Source organism: Loxodonta africana, chromosome 4, assembly GCF_030014295.1.
Source record: "Loxodonta africana isolate mLoxAfr1 chromosome 4, mLoxAfr1.hap2, whole genome shotgun sequence".
Taxonomy (NCBI): Eukaryota; Metazoa; Chordata; class Mammalia; order Proboscidea; family Elephantidae; genus Loxodonta; species Loxodonta africana.
In genome coordinates, this window is record NC_087345.1 from 137,478,906 (window position 1) to 137,497,918 (window position 19,013).

Sequence of the window (19,013 nt, forward strand, 5' to 3'; positions counted from 1 at the left end):
CACAGCATATAATGGGAAGAGCAGATGAACAAGTTCAGAAGAAAGATAAGGAATTCAGTGTGGGCCGTGTTGAGTTTGAAGTATCTACAGAACACTGAGGTAGAAATATCCAATTAGAAGTGCAGGCCTGGATATTATAAGACATGGAAGAGGATAGGATCATCCAGGGACATAAAATTGGGGAAAGCATCATTAAGAGGTGGGCAAGGAAAAAGAATCCACATGAGAATGCACATGACGGCTTGAGACAAAACAGTCAGACAAGTAGGAGAGTTGGGAGAAAGTAGGTCTGAGAATTCCAGAGAGGAGAGGGTGCCAAGAAAAATGTCGTGACCAATACTATGTAGTGTCATTGAGAGGTCAGATGAGATGAGATCGAGGGGAGCCCAAGGCAGTGGATCACAAGGGGGTCCAAGTCTGTTGGCTAAAGTCATGTCAGAGGAGAGTAGTTGCTGTGATGGCCATAGCGTCACAGTTCTCTCACGGCCCCAACGTGGAGGTCAGACACTGGCACCAGCCATGGTGCCCAAAAGAATACAACAGCCCGGCTCAGTCCTGCAACCTGGGAGATAAGCCAGGTCCCAGCACTTTGGAAATAAGGGCTCAGCACTGCACACAGAGAAAGGCAAAGAAGAATGGATTTGCCAGATTTGAAACTCAGATCTTCTGGGGTTTTGTTTTTATTTTTGTTTTTCTTCTTTTACCCCTTCTCATATTTGGATTAGGCTAGATAGACTCAGACACCAGAATAAGGTTATACATCAACTGCCCTGTCAAGTAGGGAATAAAATAGCAGTTGATGGAGATTGGATTCCCTCCAATATCCAGGCCCACAGATCCCAGCGCCAAGAAGCTGTGGCTGCCTGCCTCTGCCACCTGGGTAGTGAACCCTTCACTCCTCTGCTGCCTGAAAAAGAAAGAGCTATTGCAGTTATTCGAGAGCCTCATAGAAGCCCATATCTGCCAACGCGAGAGAGAAAGGTGAAGGTGGAGCCAGCAAGTGGAGAGCAAAAATGAAGGCAGAGGGTTCTGGAAAAAGCTTTGTTCTTCTCTAGACAAATAAATATCTCCGGACTGTCTACCCTTATGTCCTTTTTCCAACTTAAGGCCCCAAGTTTCTGTTCCCTCTGAGTGGAAGCCCAAACTGACAGCACTTTCCTGCTTTTTCCCAAACCTCCACTTTCTGTGCCATTTGCCACCTAGGAGGAAAGCATCTCACCATTATCAATAGCATGAATTTAGCCACATAGGCACGTCTGGAAGGGGAAGCATGTGGAAGATGGCTCTAAGCTAGTCTCCAACTCCACTGACAACTCAATAAGAGGAAATAGGCATAAAGTTGGTATTGGGAAGCACGGACAACGGCAAGTTAATAACAACAAAGTTTGAGACTGGCACAGCACTTCCTGCCTTTTCAAAATGTCCTTATGCCAATTGTCTCCATTTATTTAAAGAACAACAGGACAACCCCATCAAGTGGGATAGATCAAGGTTGTTTCACCCATTTTTCAAATGGGGAACTGAGAGTTACAGAAGTCATACAGCTGGTTGGCAACAGTCAGGATTGCGGATTCTGACTCTTGGTTCTCTACTCTTTCTGTGCTACCTGGAATCAGCTGAAGACCCGAAGAACTGGAATGAATAATCAAGGTAAGCTGAGCAGTTCCTTCTTGGGGATCTGGAGGAAAGGGACAGATGCTCACTGTCTTGACTGGATCAGATGGAGTATAATCCAAAGATGGCGAAGTGGACCTAAAGAGCTCCAAGACTGTTAGTCCTGATACTGAAGCAAAGCTGGAAGAGTAAAGGGAGGTGGGAGCAGACTTGGCAGAGCTTCAATTAAGTAAGCCTCCAAGAAAAGCCAACAGAGTTGGTCTTGCTAACAAAGTCCCCAGGACCCTGCAGTCCTGGCAGGCCAAGCCTCTGGTTTGGTTTTCTGTTACATATTGAAATATGCAGCATCTTATTTTTAACCTTATAAATAAAACAGTGAATGGCAGTGCTGGACCAAAGCAAGCATCAGTAAAGGAGGCTTGGGCAAAGCTGGGTAAGTAGTCACATCCAGTCCCCAGAGAGATCCTGCCCCAGAGCAGGAGCCTGGGGTCCTCTGATTGCCTGTGGTGAGGAGCCAGAGCCTCAGTGCAGTTCTGATCTTCTGCTTGGGGACATCTCCCACTCTGCCTCCTGATCACATTGGCCAGTGATGATGGATCAGGTCAAGTGGGAGGAAATATATCAACTGATCCAATCCCCCCTACAAAATTCTCCTGGCACTGAGTAAGGCTTTTCAGGGAAGCCTTTATGGTCTCTCTCCTGCTTCTTACCCCACTGCCAAAGTGCAAGGAATCCCCAGTTGTCTCAGGAAAAGTACTGTCTTCCCGGCCCTTCCCATAACTTATGTCCTACCAGTTCAGGAAGGTATTGAACCCATACCCTTATCTATTATCTCCTCTTACCAGTTTTCATTGACTGTAAACCTTCTCTCTACAGCTCTGGCTTTGACCTCCAGCAGTATACCTCTAACTAGGATAGCTTAACTACAGCCTTGCTTTGGCTCAGGGGGATGATTACAAAGATTTCCTCATATTGTGGGATCCTACATGACTGACATGGCCTCAACCAGTTTAGGGGAAAGAGAGCAATAAATAGATATTCATTTAAACTCTAGCATCCATAGGACATTTTCCATGCAGGAAAGGTACAGGTAGTAATGACCATTCATTGAACAAATGGTTTTAAGGCTTTAACAGGTACCAGGCACTGTATTGGGTGTGAGGATTCAATGCTGAATGACACAGGCAGAGTCTCTGCTCTCACAAAGCTTATGGTTCACTCATAGACATAGGAAATGGCACATAAAGTACAATGTGACATGAGCCATGACAGGGAATGCACAGCCGCTATGGGTGACATTTAAGCTGAGACCTGAGGGAAGAGTAGGAGCTATCCAGGTGATGAGGAAAGGGAAACAGTTGAGTATGACTAGAGCAGAAGAGAGAGACTTCCAAGAAAGGAGGGTTAGAACGTGCTCAGGGATCCGATCATCCAGAGCCTTATAAACCATGGTAAGGAGTTGGGACATTACCCTAAGAAAAATGGAAAAGCCATTGAAGGGCTTTAAGTCAGGAGGAAGCACAATTAGCTTTCCATCTTAAAACACCCATTCTTGCTGCTATGAGAATAGATCAAAGCAGGAAAGAGAGGGGGTGTGGAAAACAGTTAGGAGGTTATTGCCAAGATCCAGGAAAGAGATAGGGGCACATCACATGAACCAGGACAGCAGCAGTGGGACAGCAAAGAAGAGGAGGAATTAAGGAAATATTTAAGATGTAGAATCATCCCCGGCCTTGTTGTGGAGAAAGGAGAGAGAAGGGTCTAGCTTTGTGACTTTGGTGACTTATAGTAAGCAAGACGAGGACCCCAGGAGGAGGAGCAGATTGGCAGGAGAAGACAGAGGGACCAGAGGGGCCTGTGAGACACTGGCGTGGAGATGGCCTACAGGTGGTCAAGTGTACATTTTCACTCTCAGAAGGGAGATCTGGACTGCGGCAATACGTCTGAGGAATATCAGCATATGAACTAGGAATGAAGCCAAGAGAGTGGATGACATGGCTTAGTGAGGGTGTGCAGAATAAGAAGGGACGGTGGCACAGAGCATAGCACTGAAGAGAACCATGAAAAAAAAAATCAAACACATTGCCGTCAAGTCAATTCCAACTCAAAGTGACCCTACAGGACAGAGTAGAACTGCCCGGTAGGGCTTCCAAGAAGCAACTTGTAGATTCGAACTGCCGACCTTTTGGGTAGCAGCTGAGCTCTTAACCACTGTGCCACCAGGGCTCCGAAGGAAACCATAGTACCCAGAAACCACCAAACCACACTGGTTGCCATAGAATCAGTTCTGATTGATGGCAACCCCGTGTGTGTCAGAGGAGAACTGTGCTCCACAGGGTTTTCGGTGGCTGATTTTTCAGAAGTACATTACCAGGCCTTTCTTCTGAGGCATCTCTGGGTGGATTCAAACCTCCAACCTTTCGCTTAGTAGCCAAATACTTAACCACTTGCACCTCCTCAGGGGCCAGAGCTACGTAATGAATATGTAAAGCCAGGGCTGCACAACCTGAAACTCAGTTGCATCTTTAAGGACTCTCCCTCTCTGCTCCCACACCGGCCCCACCCTGACATGCATCCCATATACCCCATGTCTAGCTCTGAAGCTCCAGGCCCGTAACTAAACTTGCACCTTATGCACTGTATATTAGGAACGGTAAACCTGTAAGTAAGCATCTGAGCATGTTCTTCTACACCATGTGCTCACGACACAGGGGTGTGCAAACATCCGCACACATAACCAGACCTGCGCCCTGCAGCCTTCTAGGTTGGGTCGTTTATATTTACTCTCGCTGAACATTAGGAGTGATTTTTCTCACTTCCTACTATAAATTTGCCCTAAAAACAAACCAAAAGCCTGGCAAATAAAGTTACAAAGAAGAAAATATTTGTCAAGCTTCTTAACGTCTTATCACATTGAATCCTCATGGCTACCCTATAAAATGGGTTTTATAATCCCACAGTGATGAAAACAAGATTCAAACTCAGGTCTGACAGCAAAAACCTCCCTACGTTACACTGAGACAACAGCACAGTGTGTCTAGGCTATCTGTCCACAGTGTCAAGATTTTTCAGTTTGGGAAAGGGGGAGTAGAAAGAGATTCTAGCAAAAGGAAGTCACGTGTATACGTGATATATAGGCTTATTTCCTTTACTCATTCAATAAATATTCATCAATAGCCTGTGTAACTGCAGGCAAATGTTGAGCTCATACACGTGAATAGTGAACACTCCTTAATTAGGATCCTATCTGCACTTCTGATGGGCTATAACCTTCTGTGGGATTCTCTGATTGAGCCTCCTTAGAGAATTGCTGTCATAACTGCTTGTCAGGGAGGGATGAAGCTCTTGAATGTAGTGCATTTGTGGGAACTGCAGTCTTTCATTTTCTGGTAGGCCCAGCCTTGAAAGCCCACCACTTTACTTTATTAGCTTTCACAATAGAGCTACAAATGGAGCCCTAATTGATGAACTTGCTAACAGCCATTCCCTTTATGGTGGCATTAGCCCAACTTAGTCTTAGCTGTGCCACCTCCAGGGTCAGACCACACACACAGTTAATATATTCCCTGGATTTATGATCAAGAGGAAAGGGATTTTAACGCAGTAATTAAACATCCAATTTGCCATGTAAGCCTGGGCATCTCTCTCTCCTCTCTCTGCCCTTCCTCTGTGCCTCAGTTTCTCTCAAAAGTCACATGGGAAATAAACTACCAATCAATCCAGTAATCAGCAAGTCAGAATTGAGCTCTTTCTAGGAACCAGACCTGAGAGGATTATAGAGAAGTTGGAGATATTGACTCTTGTCTTAGCAATGGACAATCTAACATGATTGATACTCCCCTGTTGTCCATTTGTCTCATATTTGCAGGGACTCGATGAGGTTAAAGTTTTAGTTTATAGATGCGGGCAAATCCCTGGAGTCCCTGGGTGGCACAAATGATTAAGCACTTTATCATTAACCGAAAGGTTGGCAGTTCAAACCCACTCAGAAGCTCCCAGAAGAAAGGCCTGGCAATTGACTTCCAAAAGTTCGCAACATTGAAAAGCCCATGGACTGTAGTTCTACTCTGCACATTTGGGGTCACCATGAGTTGGAACTAACTCAACAGCAATAGGTTTGTCAAACTCCTTATCGTAGATCCCAGAGCTGGGCTTAAAGTCAGAGTGGGATAGGCCAGTTTGTGGGTCACAGAGAACCCATCTAACCTATAAAAACCCCTCCTGTAACTGGGACACTTCACATGAGGACTGTGAGTGAGTCCCTAAAGAGCCCTGCCCCCAGCTGTCTCCTTGGCTCTGATGGGCTGACCTGAATAAATTGCCTGAATCAGAGGCCCTTCCTCCACTGCTCTGCCAGCACTGACTCCATAATGTCACCAGCAAGGCCCTTTGCTCCACCTTTGGGACAGCACTGGATAAGCCTAGATTACTAATAATAGCTAATCTTTCTTGAGCATTTACCATGAGCCAGATGCGAGCTTTACGTGAAATAACTCATTCAATCCTCGTGGGATAAAGTGTTATAATCCATCTCATAGATGATGAAACTAAGGCACAAATAAATGAAGTAACTTGCCCAAGCTACTAAGTAGCAGAGCTGGGATATGAACCATACATTCCTGCCCCAGAGCCTGCATACTTAACCTCCATTCAAAACTGCTTCAGGCCTAGAAGCCAGTGGCCTAGATGGTTTAATTGCTTGGAAGGTGCCAAGAAAGCCACTGTCCCTCCTACCCTCCAGAGCGGCCCTTCAAATCAACTGTTAATAGGCTCAAAACTCTACTACTAAAGTAATTCCTTTGGCAACTACAAAGTAAATCCCCTGGGAGGACAAGGGGAAGTAACACATAGAAGCACAACCAGTTACAGGCTCTTTCCCAAGTAGGGAAGTTTATTAGCTCCTTCCCAAATCTCTGTGTGAGTGGAAGCTGGTACCGGCAAAGGTGAGAACAAGCTTGAGGCTGGGGATTCAGATAAAAGAGAGGAGAGAAGCCCAAGTCAACAGCAGAGTCCAATGTCCTGGGAGCATTTCAACTCTGCTACTTCTTGTTCCTCTGGTTAGCTGCCATTCAATCTCCCACAGCTCACGATGTCCCTGTCCACAACAGAATGAAATGCTGCCAGACCCTGCACCATTCCCATGAGCAGTTGCAGATCGGACCATTGGGATCCACATGGTTTTCATTGGCTGGTTTTTGGAAGTAGATCACCAGGCCTTTCGTCCTAGTCTGTCATAGTCTGGAAGCTCTGCTGAAACCTGTTCAGCATCATAGCAATATGCAAGCCTCCACTGATAGACGGATGGGGGCTGCAAACACTGCTACTTACTGGCTCTATAATCTTGGTTACAATAACTAACCAGTGCAAGTTTCTGTTTCCTCAACTTTAAAATGGAAATAATGAGTTGCTGTGTGATGGTATTGTGTAAATTAAATGAGGCAATGCTTGCAAACCACTTAAAACTGCACCCAACATAATATGGGCATTAAAACGGTAGCTCTTGTTAGTTACAATTATTACTACTGCCAAGTAAAGTAGGCCTGATACAGGCCCTGGGAAGACAGTGGGCAAGGTGAACAGGTAAGTTAGCAGCAGGAAAGAGACTTACAGAAGAGAGAGACTACCTTCATTGACTTTGCAACTACTCCGAAGCCCATCTATGTACTCACCCATCATTCGTCAACCATTTTCTACTCAGATCTACTATGAGTTAGGCATTGTGTTGGGTGATAAAACTGCAAAGATAAATAAGAGAAACAAAGTTCCTATCCCAAAGTCTTTGCTATTTATTTCATCCCATGAAGGAAGCTGGATCAGAGTCCAACCTTAACATGGATGGCTTTGGGTCTAGCTTCTGAAGAAGTGTGCTTTGTTAGATAGGAATTGTTTTCCAGGTCTACCAGCTCGGGCTTCAGGCATACGGATATCTTAGATGAATATGGGAGAGTAGGGTGGTGATTGTCACCTACAGTAGGGTTGAGAACTGTAAAAATGAGGATGGCAAGATGGTGGTGTGGCAAAAAAACAAGGCCTGGAAAAAGGAAGGTAGGGCTAGTATCTCTTCCTGAGTTTCTTCCAAACTCACCATCCCACATTTCTCCCTGTTAATTTCTCCATCCTTTTTCCCCATATTTTAAGTTTCTACTCTGGTCTCTCTAGTGCCTCCACAGACTGGTGAATTGGAAGAACCATGGAGTTCTGTGGCCAGAAAACTGGAGCCCCAACTCTATCACCCCCTACCTATGTAAAAAAAATCTGCCTATGTAGTCTTGGACAAAGAACACTAAAATTCAGTTTCTTAATCTATACAATAAGGGTAATGCTATGTCACCCATCACGTTACATATGATGGCATACATCAAGCAAGATGAAGTATGCCAAGGAATTTTAAGTGTTATATGAAAAAGAGAAAGATCTCATTATGCACAATTCCTATATCTTATGTAGGGAAACACTGGTTTTAGATGTTACAGATTAGGACGTTGCAAAAAAAAAAAAAAGCTAGTACAAAAAAAAAAATAAAAACTATAAATCAGATGGTGTGTTTAAAGGAGGTATAAATAGCATGGCCTAGGAAGAAATATGGTTTCAGTAACAACACTCAAGAGGTCTGTGATGTTGGGCAAGTTTTCCCATCTCTTGGTTTACATGATTTGAGTTTCCACCCAGCTCTAAGATTCTTTGACTTTATCAAAATGTGCATATCAAGCTGTTTGCTCTTGTAAAATTACACTTTAAAAAGAGATCTTTACATACAGGTCACCCATTACAAATCCGAGAGAAACTGTGATGCTTGAGGGAATTCTAACAACTAGTGAAGTAGAAAAGCCATTTGATGTGTGAAATATCCAATGGGCTAGATGATAGTGGGAAAGCAAATCTCCTCAAATTCTCCTCTCTTAACTATACCTATTAAAAAGCTAATACCAGAATATCAAAGAATTAGAATCACTTGGAACAAAAAACTAGCCAAGAGGGCAAGACAGCCTAATACAATCCCAATATAGCCAGTTTCTACAACCTTTTAGAATAACATGGAAACCCTGGTGGCGTAGTGGTTAAGTGCCATGGCTGCTAACCAAAAGTTTAGCAGTTCACATCCACCAGGCGCTCCTTGGAAACCCTATGGGGCAGTTCTACTCTGACCTATAGGGTTGGTATGAGTCAGAATCGACTCAATGCAACGGTTTTTGTTGTTGTTGTTGTTTGTTTGTCTTTAGAATAATGTAAGAAAGGTGTCTCAGATTTCCATGGAGGAGATCAAGCTCAGGTTTAAGGAATAACTTCCTGAGTACTGAGACATACAAAGAATTTGTGGGAATTGCCTTCTGTGAAGCTTTTAAACAAGAAACTAAGTGGTCAATTATGTATCCTGGGTTAGGTGCACTCAGAGGCAGAGGCATGGACAGGATGACCTTTTAAAGATCCCTTCTTGCCTGTGTTCTCTTTATTCTTTAACCAAGCCAGCTCCCAATCGCACAACACGCCTGCTTTTCACACAACAACACAATAGCTGCTTCCAGTTACCTTGGCAATTCACACGCAGTCATGCTGCCCATTTTTTCCCTGCTGGCACTGTAAACGCCAAGGTGTAAGTACTGTTTTTACAGATTTTTGCATGTTCCACACTGGTATGTGATAATCATTTCACGTTGCAGTGAGCAAAGAGGAGGAAATGAAACCCTCTCCTGAATTGGAGACTGGAGTGTTGTGTTTCACCCTCTTTGACAGCCAAAAGCCAATTTAGGACTCTCTAAAAAGCCAAATTTGCCAGGAAAAAAAAAAATGTGGGTATATCCTTAATCCTCCCAAGCTCGCTTAAGGACTCAAATCAGTACTTGCTGAGGGAGGAAAAACCGATGTGGACCATGGCTTACGCATCATTTCAGCAGCAGAAATGAGGAGGGGGGAGAGTTCATCCAGTTTGTACTTTTTGGCAAGAATCCTAAAAGCCAGCAGGATGATAGTCATAAACACTTGTTGAGTGCTCACCATGTACAAGGCAATGTTCTAAGTTCTTTGCATCAATCGATTAATCATCACAGCAATCTTATGAGACCCAGAGAGGTTAAGCAACTTGCTCAAAGTAACACATGTACTAAGTCCAGAGCTGGATTTAAAACCAGGCCATCTGACTCCAAAGCCTACATTGTTAGCCCTCACACTCTGGAAAGAGACACAGATGCAGACCACCCTTAGAGAAGTGAGCCTGAGTCCTGACTTCTTTTGCCCCTCTTCTTCCTTAACTCTTGACTTTTGTGCTATGGGACCACACAGTTGAGCTGAAAGTAACTTCCCAAGAAGAGAGAGCTATAAACCAAACTCACCAATGTACACCATGTCAGAGTCAGTTCAGTTCTCCCCATAACTGATTAGTACCTCAATTCCATTGTCATATTGTAAGATTTTTTCTAAATTATTTTCCCTCCCTGGGCCAAGAAGTCAACAAACCAAACCAAACCTGTTGCCATGGAGTAGATTCCTACTCATAGCGACCCTGTAGGGCAGAGTAGAACTGCCTCACTGAGTTCCTAAGGAGTGCCTGGTAGATTCGAACTGTGCGCCTTTTAGTTAGCAGCCATAGCTCTTAACCACTATGCCACCAGGGTTTCCAACAAGTCAAAAGAACAATAAAAAAAAAAAAAAAGTATGCAAAATGAATCCTTTGCTAAAACTGTTTTCATGCCCCTGGGGCTCTCCCTTGAGGTGATAAACCCCAATCAGGGGGTCATCACCATAAATAACGCCTTGGGCTTTCACTAAGAATCAGTTAAGCAAGGAGCAACTCAGGAGAGTCCATTATCCCCCTTGGTTCACAACTGGGCATTGTGATTAATCCACTTATTTGCTATTCAGATGAACACCTCATAGTAACGTAATTGCTAAATATTGCATATAGGTACATGAATAACCAAAATGTATCCATACTTTGAGTGGCTGCGGCATCTTGATTCTCAGAATCTCTGCTCATTTTGGGTTTTGAAGATCCACAGTAACACAAGTGTGGGAGATAGGAGACCTAATTTTCAGAAAGTCATGAGTGATTAAAGCCTGAATGCTCGTGAGCTTGGTCATAATCACATGAATTAATCAGTCAACATTTGTTAACCATTTTCTGTTTGCCAGGCACAGTGCTAAACACAGAGTATATCAAAAACTGTTCATAATCTAACTGGAGAAATAGATATATAAACCTCCAACTATCTTGGAATAGGAAAAGTGAGAGACAGGTGTTAGGAGTACATACCAAACCAAACCCGTTGCCGTCAAGTCAATTCTGACTCATAGTGGCCCTGTAGGACAGAGTAGAGCCGTCCCTTAGGGTTTCTAAGGAGCTCCTGGTGGGTTCAAACTGCAGATGTTTTGGTTCACAGCTGAGCTCTTAATGACTGCACCACCAGGGCTCCTAGGAGAACATAAGAGGGAGGGTTCGCTCTCCCTGGGAGTGAGAAATAAAAGCAGATCTGGGAAGACTTCTGAGAGAAAGCAACATTTGAGTTGAGCCTTGCAGGTCGAGGAAGATGTTTTTCAGCAAGACGGGGAAAAGAGCAGCTCAGGCAGATTTATTGTGCACAACACATGCCGGGGCATAACGTCAGCGGGCTTTTCAGAACATTTCATGGGGCAGGTATTAAGTGGTCTTGTATACTAGACTAAGGATGTTGGGCTTTATCCTGTAGGCAGTAGGGACACAGCCTATATTTTTAAAGAGATGTCTGGTTATGTGCAGACTTGTGCTTCCGGAACACAACTGAGTAGTTACGATGAGCTGGCTTAGAAAAGAGGACAGACAGACAGAGGAGAAGATGACCTGCCTCAGACACTGACGGGAAGCTGAAACGGGGGTTTGAACTGAAGGCTTTGCAGACATTTCAGAAGGCCACATCAGAAGGTTCCTGATGAGACGTGGGGAGCAAGACAGAAAGAGAAGAATCTGAGAGGGGGATGGTGACTCCCTTAGTTAAGGCAGAGAAGCATATCTGAGGGAGCCAGGGAAAGCACAAATGGGGCAAACATAGCTGTGTGTTTACCCAGTGCCGGGGCTGCCCCAGCATTTCCTTACTGCCTTTACCATAAGGAGAATCAGCTCAAGGTAACAGATAATGGGACTGAGGCCAAAGTGGTCAGATAACACATCGAGGGCCACCCAGGGCCAAATGTGCCTGCAAAGCCTGTGCCCTTGATGCCTCACTGCTATCGCTCTCCAGTTCTTTTTGTCAAGGGAGGCTTTGGTCATAATGTATTTTTATTCCCCACTTTCTCCACCTAGCCTAACAGATTATCTTTCCCTACTTTACCTTGTGAAAGAATCCCTCATCCTCTCCTCCTTGCCTACAAAACCTCCATCATTGCATCTCTCTCCTCCAAAGTATTCCTCCCCCCTACCGCTACTCCCACTCACAATCCTCACCTACTCCCATTCACACATGGTATCTTTCTCAAAACAGCAAATGTAGGGCAAAGAGTAATGAATCTGAAGTGGGGGCATCTGTGTTGCAAACCTGACTTGATCATTAACAGACCAGGTGATTTTCAGAAATTGCTGTACCTCTCAGCCTCAGTGTCCTCACCTATAAAATGGGGATAAAAAAAAAGTGAATACTAACCTTTGCTTATCTCACAGGATTATTTTGAGGATGAAATGCGACAAAAGAGCTTGCAAATAACAGCACCCAAAGTCAGGGAAATATGGGTTATCAGGATTATGTGACACCATGTGAGCTTCCTGAAGGCAGAGACAGGGTCTTTCTCATGGTTGGATCTCTGGTACCTAATTCTTCCTGGTACAGAGTTGGTGCTTAATAAAGGCGTGTTGAATTAAGGACAAGGACTCCTACCACCATCACCAAAGCCCTCCCCCAATACACACACAGGCGCCCTTCGCTCTCTCTCCCACCATAAATGCAGGCTAGCTCACAATACCCCCTCCCCTTTGGAAATACTGCTCTAGTGCTGTTTTATTCCAAAAACAGCCGGTTCCTGGAGAGAAACCAAGTGAGTGTCACGCTGCCTGGATGCTTCCGTTGGGCATGGCTCTCAAGGGAAGTTGCTAATAACTGAGCCCCCCAAACTGAGTCCCCGTCAAGGAGCCCCAGCTGGGTCTACCCCCTCCCCCGCAGCCTTTGTACCAGGCATGCGGAGTGGTTGTTTTTTTTTTTTTTTTGCTCACAGGAGCTCGGTCGCCTCTACTGCTGTCTTCATTGATGCCTTGAGCAGAGCTGGCATGTGCAACTGCTGAAAAGGGGGAGCGCCGAGCCGCGGGGGAAGCAAGTAAAAATATCCTGGCACGAGCCGCTCTGCCTGCCCCCGACGTCTTTAACCCTGGCCCAGGTGGGGAGCGAAGCCGCTGCCGCCGCACACTGCGGAACCTGGGAGGGTCTGCACACAGACCCCATGCAATTGCGGTGGGTTCCCAGACTAGAGACCCATGAAAACCTTTTTTTTTTTTTTTTAGAAATAGAGCGCCGGGTGGGGTGGGAAGGCTCTTTCTCTCTTCCAGGGCTCCAGCCACCTGGCTGCAGGAACTGCTACGAGCCTGCTTGCCCAACACTTTATAGAAGTGCAGTCTTGACTCTGAGCTATTTTTAGAAACCTCTTTAGCTTGTGCGCTACAGAGGGCGGAGAGCGAGGGGATCGGTAAGGTTGGCTTTCGCCCGTGCACTTTGCACCTTGCACTAACCATCGTTCTGTCTGCTCTTAGGCGGGGGTGGGGAAGAGGAAGTGGCGAGAGAACTGGACGCACGCCGGCTGTGCCCAAATTCAAGGAGACGGCATTAGGTACTGAATGCCCCACTGCTCTCAAGCCCCAGAGCGTGTTTATTTCGAAATCGACAGTTGCCAGATGCACGCTGCTTCTAGACTGAGTTTTTTTTTTTTTTTTTTTTTTTAAGCTTTGCTGCCTCCCATGTGGGGTAGGGGTTAGCCGCAGGGTTAAGACCACGAGGAAAGAAAGATGGGAAGGGTCTCTGCACCTTTTTGCATTCTGGCAAGACAGAGGGAGAATCCCCGCGCCACACCCCCATCCCCGCCCCACGCTGCATATGGGTAACCGTATGTAAAATGTACGGCAGCCCCACCAGACACCCGGCTATTAATAGAGCCCGGGAGTTTGCTCTCTGTCTTTTTTCTGCCACCGAGTAAGGGATGATCTTCACACACATGCCCCACTCTGCCCCCACCTCGGCGCACCGTTTCTCCAGGAAGGTAAGGGGGCTGCCCACGCTGATCCCCTTCATGACTACAGGTGCCCAGAGCCTACGGACTAGTCCAGTTGTAATGACAGCGGGGTCAGTGCAAGGCGAAGGCACACGACCCTGATTCTTGGGGCGCAAAGTCCAGCAGGGCTCTGAGGCTGGGGGCCAATTCAAGAGTAGAGAACCGACAGCTATTGGACTGTCAAAGTCCAGGGGCAAGAGCGCAATTTGCGGAGCTACTGCCACCTCCTCAATAGCTGCTGTGGGACCAGTGGTTGCAGACCCATTTCTGGCTGCAGTGGATGGCTCGCAGCCCCCACTCCCTGCGCTGGCTTGGCTGCTGCAGGGATGGGTGCTGTCCCTGGTGCTGAAGGTGGCAGCGGCCCGTGCGCCCCAGGCGGCTCTAACATCCAAGGATTGCAGACTTCTCCCCGGCCCGGATCTGGGCGGGAAGGATCTGCTGGTGGTGCCCAAGTCCTACCCCCGGCTCGGCTCGGCCCCCGTAACTGGGAGCTCTCCGCCTTGCTGCGGGAACCGAAAGCTCGGGGACTGACTGGAGCTTGAAGGGTAAAACTGAGACAGCGGCAGGAGACGGTCAAGGTACTGCAGGGAGCAGACCTGGCCCCAGGATCACTCACCCCAGCTTTGCACAAAGCCGGGACCCGGGAGCCCTAAGGAGCCCAGAGGAGAGGGCAGAGAGCGCGGCTGCCCAGGATTTGGGACTTGGGGGGAAAGGAGAAGCAAGGAGCGGGTGGCAGGAGAGGGTGATGGGGCGAGAGCGACTCTTGCATTTGCAAGAGGGAGGAGACCTAAGACATGCACTGTCTCCCCCCCAACACACACACACACACACACACTCACACACACACACTCACACACACATGGCCGGCAGAAGCAAGCGGGATGGAGCTGGTGGAAAGTTTGGCACTAGGTGCTAAGCAGCGGCGGCGGTGGCGGCGGCGGCAGCAACAGCGACGGCGCGCGGTGGTCCCGGGTGGGCGGCCGGGGTCGCGGAGAGCCCCGGCTCTCTCGCCTCCTTACCTCGGTGTTCTCGGCAGCGTTCTCCGCCATTTTCCTCCTTAGGAGCAGGCAGCGGGAGGAGTGTTTCATGCCCATAAGAGCCAGCAAGGGTTTGGTGATACAGAGATAGTAGAGAAAGAGAGAGCTGGTGTAGCTTTAAAAAAGAGAGAGAGAGAATGGGAAAAAAAATAAAAATAAAATAAAAAAACACCCCAACCCAGCCCCTCTGCTGGAGCGTCAGGCGATACAATCAACCACGGTTGAGTCTTTTCTGCAGTCTCCACTTTGTTTTATTTTCCTCCCTTCTCATCTGTTTCGGATTCCTTCACACACTTTCAAGTTCTTCTCGCGCACCCCGACCCCCTCCCCGCCCCTCTCTCCTCCCGCGCTGCGGGCTAAGCAGGAGCGAGGCGGCCCCCAAGGCTTCGCGGCGGCGGCGGCGGCGGCGGCGGCAGCGGCGGCGGCGGCTTCTCCTCTCTCGGCGGCTCTCAAAGTCCGGCCGGCCCGAGGCAGCCACCAACTCCTCTCAACTTCTGCCGATCGGCTGGGCGAAGCAACACGCTTCCTGCGCGTCTCTCCTAGGGGCTGAGCCGGGTGAGTGGGGGCGGGGTAGGAGGTTCGGCAGAGCAGGCGGTGGCTGGGCGCAGACCGAGGGCCCCAGCGCCCCCAGGACCGCCCCCCTCCCCCAGGCTCCGGGGGTCTCTTGGCCGTCTCCACTCAGCGGCGCTATGGAAAACTTGCGCGGGGGCAAGGACTGCGCGGGCGCTGCAGGGCCACGCGAGAGCCTGGGAGAAAGCAGGAGCCGGGGCCAGGCTCTTCCTGTAGGTCCTTACACCCGAGCGTGCATCCTCCCACCGAGGGCGAGCTCTAGGCAAGGCCGGGCCAGTGTAACCTCGCCCCCACCCCACCCCACCCCACCCCACCCCACCCCACCCCACCCCACCCCACCCCGAACTCTCCCTCTCCTCTGCCAATTCCTGGGTCCTTCCTTGGCAAATTACGGTTTGGGGAGCGAAGGGGTGGGTGTCTGGCTAGGGGAGGGTCATTAACTCCTTCAACTCTGGGGCTAAGTGTAGGATCGGTATCATTCCATTTCTCCCACTCTCCCCTGTCCAAGGCACAGGGAGCTCCAAGCCCCTCTCAGGTTAAGGTAGGAGAAAGGTAAATGGAGGACTCTTGAGTGCCCACCTGCAGTGGTGCTCCCTCCACCCCAGTCTGTCCAGGCAGCCCCCTGCCCACACAGTTTTCTTTTCCCTCCTCACCCTCCCCTGTCATCACCAGATTTTGGAGTTCCTTTTATGGGAAGAGAGGAAAGATGTCACGTACCCATTAGGATTCTCTTGATCCTTTTTTAAGGGAGTTTGGGCGGCAGCAGGGGGTGTGAATTTTTATACAATGCATTACTGTCTTCACTTTGAGAGCTACTTTTTCTCTGTCTTACTGGCCATCTGTCAGGCGGGTGGGAGATAGAACAAAGGGGTGGAGGGGAGCAGGACCCCAGCCCGTGGCTGGCTCTTTCAAAAACAGACAGCTGCACTTTCAAGTTTTCTGGCCACAAGGCAAGGACAGGGACCTAAAAGATACTCTCTGAGCATCCTGGCTCTCCTCACTTCATCCCTGTACTTATTTGGAGAGGTCAGTCCCACCTGTCCTATTTGATTTTATCATCATCTTTGACAGCCAGGAAGTGTGAAACTGATTGTCCTTAACTAACCCCAGAGTCCATTGAAGAAAAGGGCCAGAATCATGGCCAGTACTAAAGATGTCACCATTGCCTGGTGCTGGAGGAAAGAGAGGACACTTAGCCATGTGTGGAGGTAGAAAGTGAGTGATGGAGAGAGGAGAGGCTGGAGGGTGAGGAGAGTGAAAATAGGAGGAGACAAGAGGCTTGAGTGACTGAGTTAATGAAAGTGTGTGTGTGTGTGTGTGTATGTGTGTGCGTTAAAAAAAAATTGTGCGTTAGGGAGGAGTAAATTTAAATGAAAGAATAACCTTAACTTTTTCCTTCCTCAGATCACAGACCTGGGTTGGGGTGAAGGGGGGGAGGGGGAGGGGTGAGTGAGCAGAGTCTTTGACAATGTCTGGTCTTTCCCCTTCCCCTTCACATCCTGTCAACGTGCAGAAAGTGGGAGGAGGATAAATGAGGTGAATCTAGAGAATGACTTTCACCCTCTTGAACCCCATTTTCTCTGAAAGTTTTTCTTGGAGACAAAAGATTCTGGGAGACATCTGATCCCCAAACAAGAATCTCAGTTCTTGTACAATCAAAGAAAATCAGAGCAGAAAGGATCCTCACAGTTCTTTAGCCCAAGCCTCTCATTTTCTAGATAAGGAACCTGAGGCCAGGGAGAGGACATGTGTCTGTGGTCCCTAAGCAAGCTAATGAAGCATCTGCGACCAGCTCCCCAGCTCTTCATCTAGTACTGTCCCCCAACCCCACACTCCTTCAGCGTGTGCATCCATTCTGTGACTAACCAGGGAGGAGGGGAGATGAAACAAGCTCCCACCAAAATAGGCTGCTGCCTGTGCGTGATTATGTTGCTATGAGAACCACAGTGGGTGTGTTTCCTCCGATCTCTGTTGAAATCTTTTGCTTGGCTTTGGCTTCTCCCCAAGCACAGACACGGCTCCCTTGGAATGGGGAGTGGAGAGGCTGAGATAGAGAACTGCATTCTCATGACAAGAGTTTTCTGTTCTATCCTGTCCAACCCAGATCCAGTCTGGAGCTGCGAGTGAGAAGCCTAGGCCACCGGAGTGGTTCCATAATGGCTGGAGGATATGAGTGAGCTATCTTTTAAGTGGATACTCCGATCCCCTACTGAGCCATCTCAGAGAAGAAAGAAGCTGCCCTTGCTATGCCTCCACTAATTACAGATTCACAAGCAAAATAACTCAAAAGAGACTAAGGGTTAGGGTGACTTGTTACAAAGCAAGAGATTTACCTGAATACCCACCTTATAGGGTTGTTGTGAAAATTCATGATGCATGAAAAGTGCCTAGCGCATAGTAGGTATTTTATAGTGCTGTTATCTCAACATCCCCGTTCGCTGAAATTCAGTTTTTCTCTACCTCTTTTGCATATATATATATATTAGCATAGTCTCATATCAGATTATTTCAGTCACTGCACGAAGGATTTACTGGATATCTCTTACGTACCTAGCTCATTAGTAAGCACTAGGTTTGACAAGAGGCAACAAAAGATTGACCATTGATGAGCTCTGAAATAGTCACCTTAAGTTACCTTAGATACTTTGAAATGTACAGAACTTCCGTAGAAGTGCTTTTTAAGAGAGTTTGGTAGATGTCAAGAAGGCATATGGGATGACAGAGGCTACAAGGAGTTCATCAGAGTGTGAGTTAAATGGGTAGTTTGGTCAATAGTCATACCAGGTAAAGACACCCTGACGACATATTTTTCATATGTCATTTTCCTTAGACTAAATCTTCAACTCAACAAAATACATTGAACAGTACATGTAAAGTGCTTAGAACAAAACCTGGGTCATTGTAAGGGCACAAATGTTGTGTTACTATTTGCTCAGCCCTATGCTAAGCTCAGAAACCCTGGTGGCATAGTGGTTAAGTACTATAGCTGCTGACCAAAAGGTTGGCAGTTCAAATCCACCAGGCGCTCCTTGGAAACTCTATGGGCCAGTTCTACTCTGTCCTATAGGGTTATTATGAGTTGGAATTGACTCAATGGCAATGTGTAATACTAATATGCTAGGCTCTGTGGTAAACTTTATAAGAGTGCTTATTATATGCAGAGACTCTTCTAGATTTACATGTTTTCTCATTTAATCCTTTAAGCAGCTCTTTCAGGTAGGTACTGTTATTATCTTCACAAACCAGATGAGAAAACAAAAACAGAATTGTACAAGTGGTAGAGTCAGGATTCAGATGTAAGATGTCTGATTCCACAGCATGATCCTCAAGAAGTTAACCAGGTTCAAAGAATAAGGCAGTGCTTCTCAGCCTTGGCCACACGGGGGGAATCATCTGGGGAGCTTTAAAAATACCAATGCTTTGGTTTCACCCCTGGAGAGTGTGATTTAGTGAAACCTGGATACCAGGATTTTTTTTTTTTTTTTTAATCCCTGAGTTATTCCAATGGGCAGTCATGTTTGGGAATAATTGAATAAGGATATCTGGAGGAAAGAAAAACATCTACAGAGAAAGAAG

General features: G+C 47.1%; 1 protein-coding gene across 1 annotated transcript in view; it reads right to left on the reverse strand.

Moving 5' to 3' along the window:
* Positions 1-14,924, reverse strand: part of PRMT8 (protein arginine methyltransferase 8) — a 114,607-nt gene extending 99,683 nt beyond the window's left edge. The window contains exon 1 of the mRNA XM_003410625.3: positions 14,850-14,924. Within this exon, the coding sequence (XP_003410673.1) occupies positions 14,850-14,924 (75 nt within the window). The remainder of the gene's footprint in view (positions 1-14,849) is intronic.
* Positions 14,925-19,013: the final 4,089 nt, after the last annotated feature.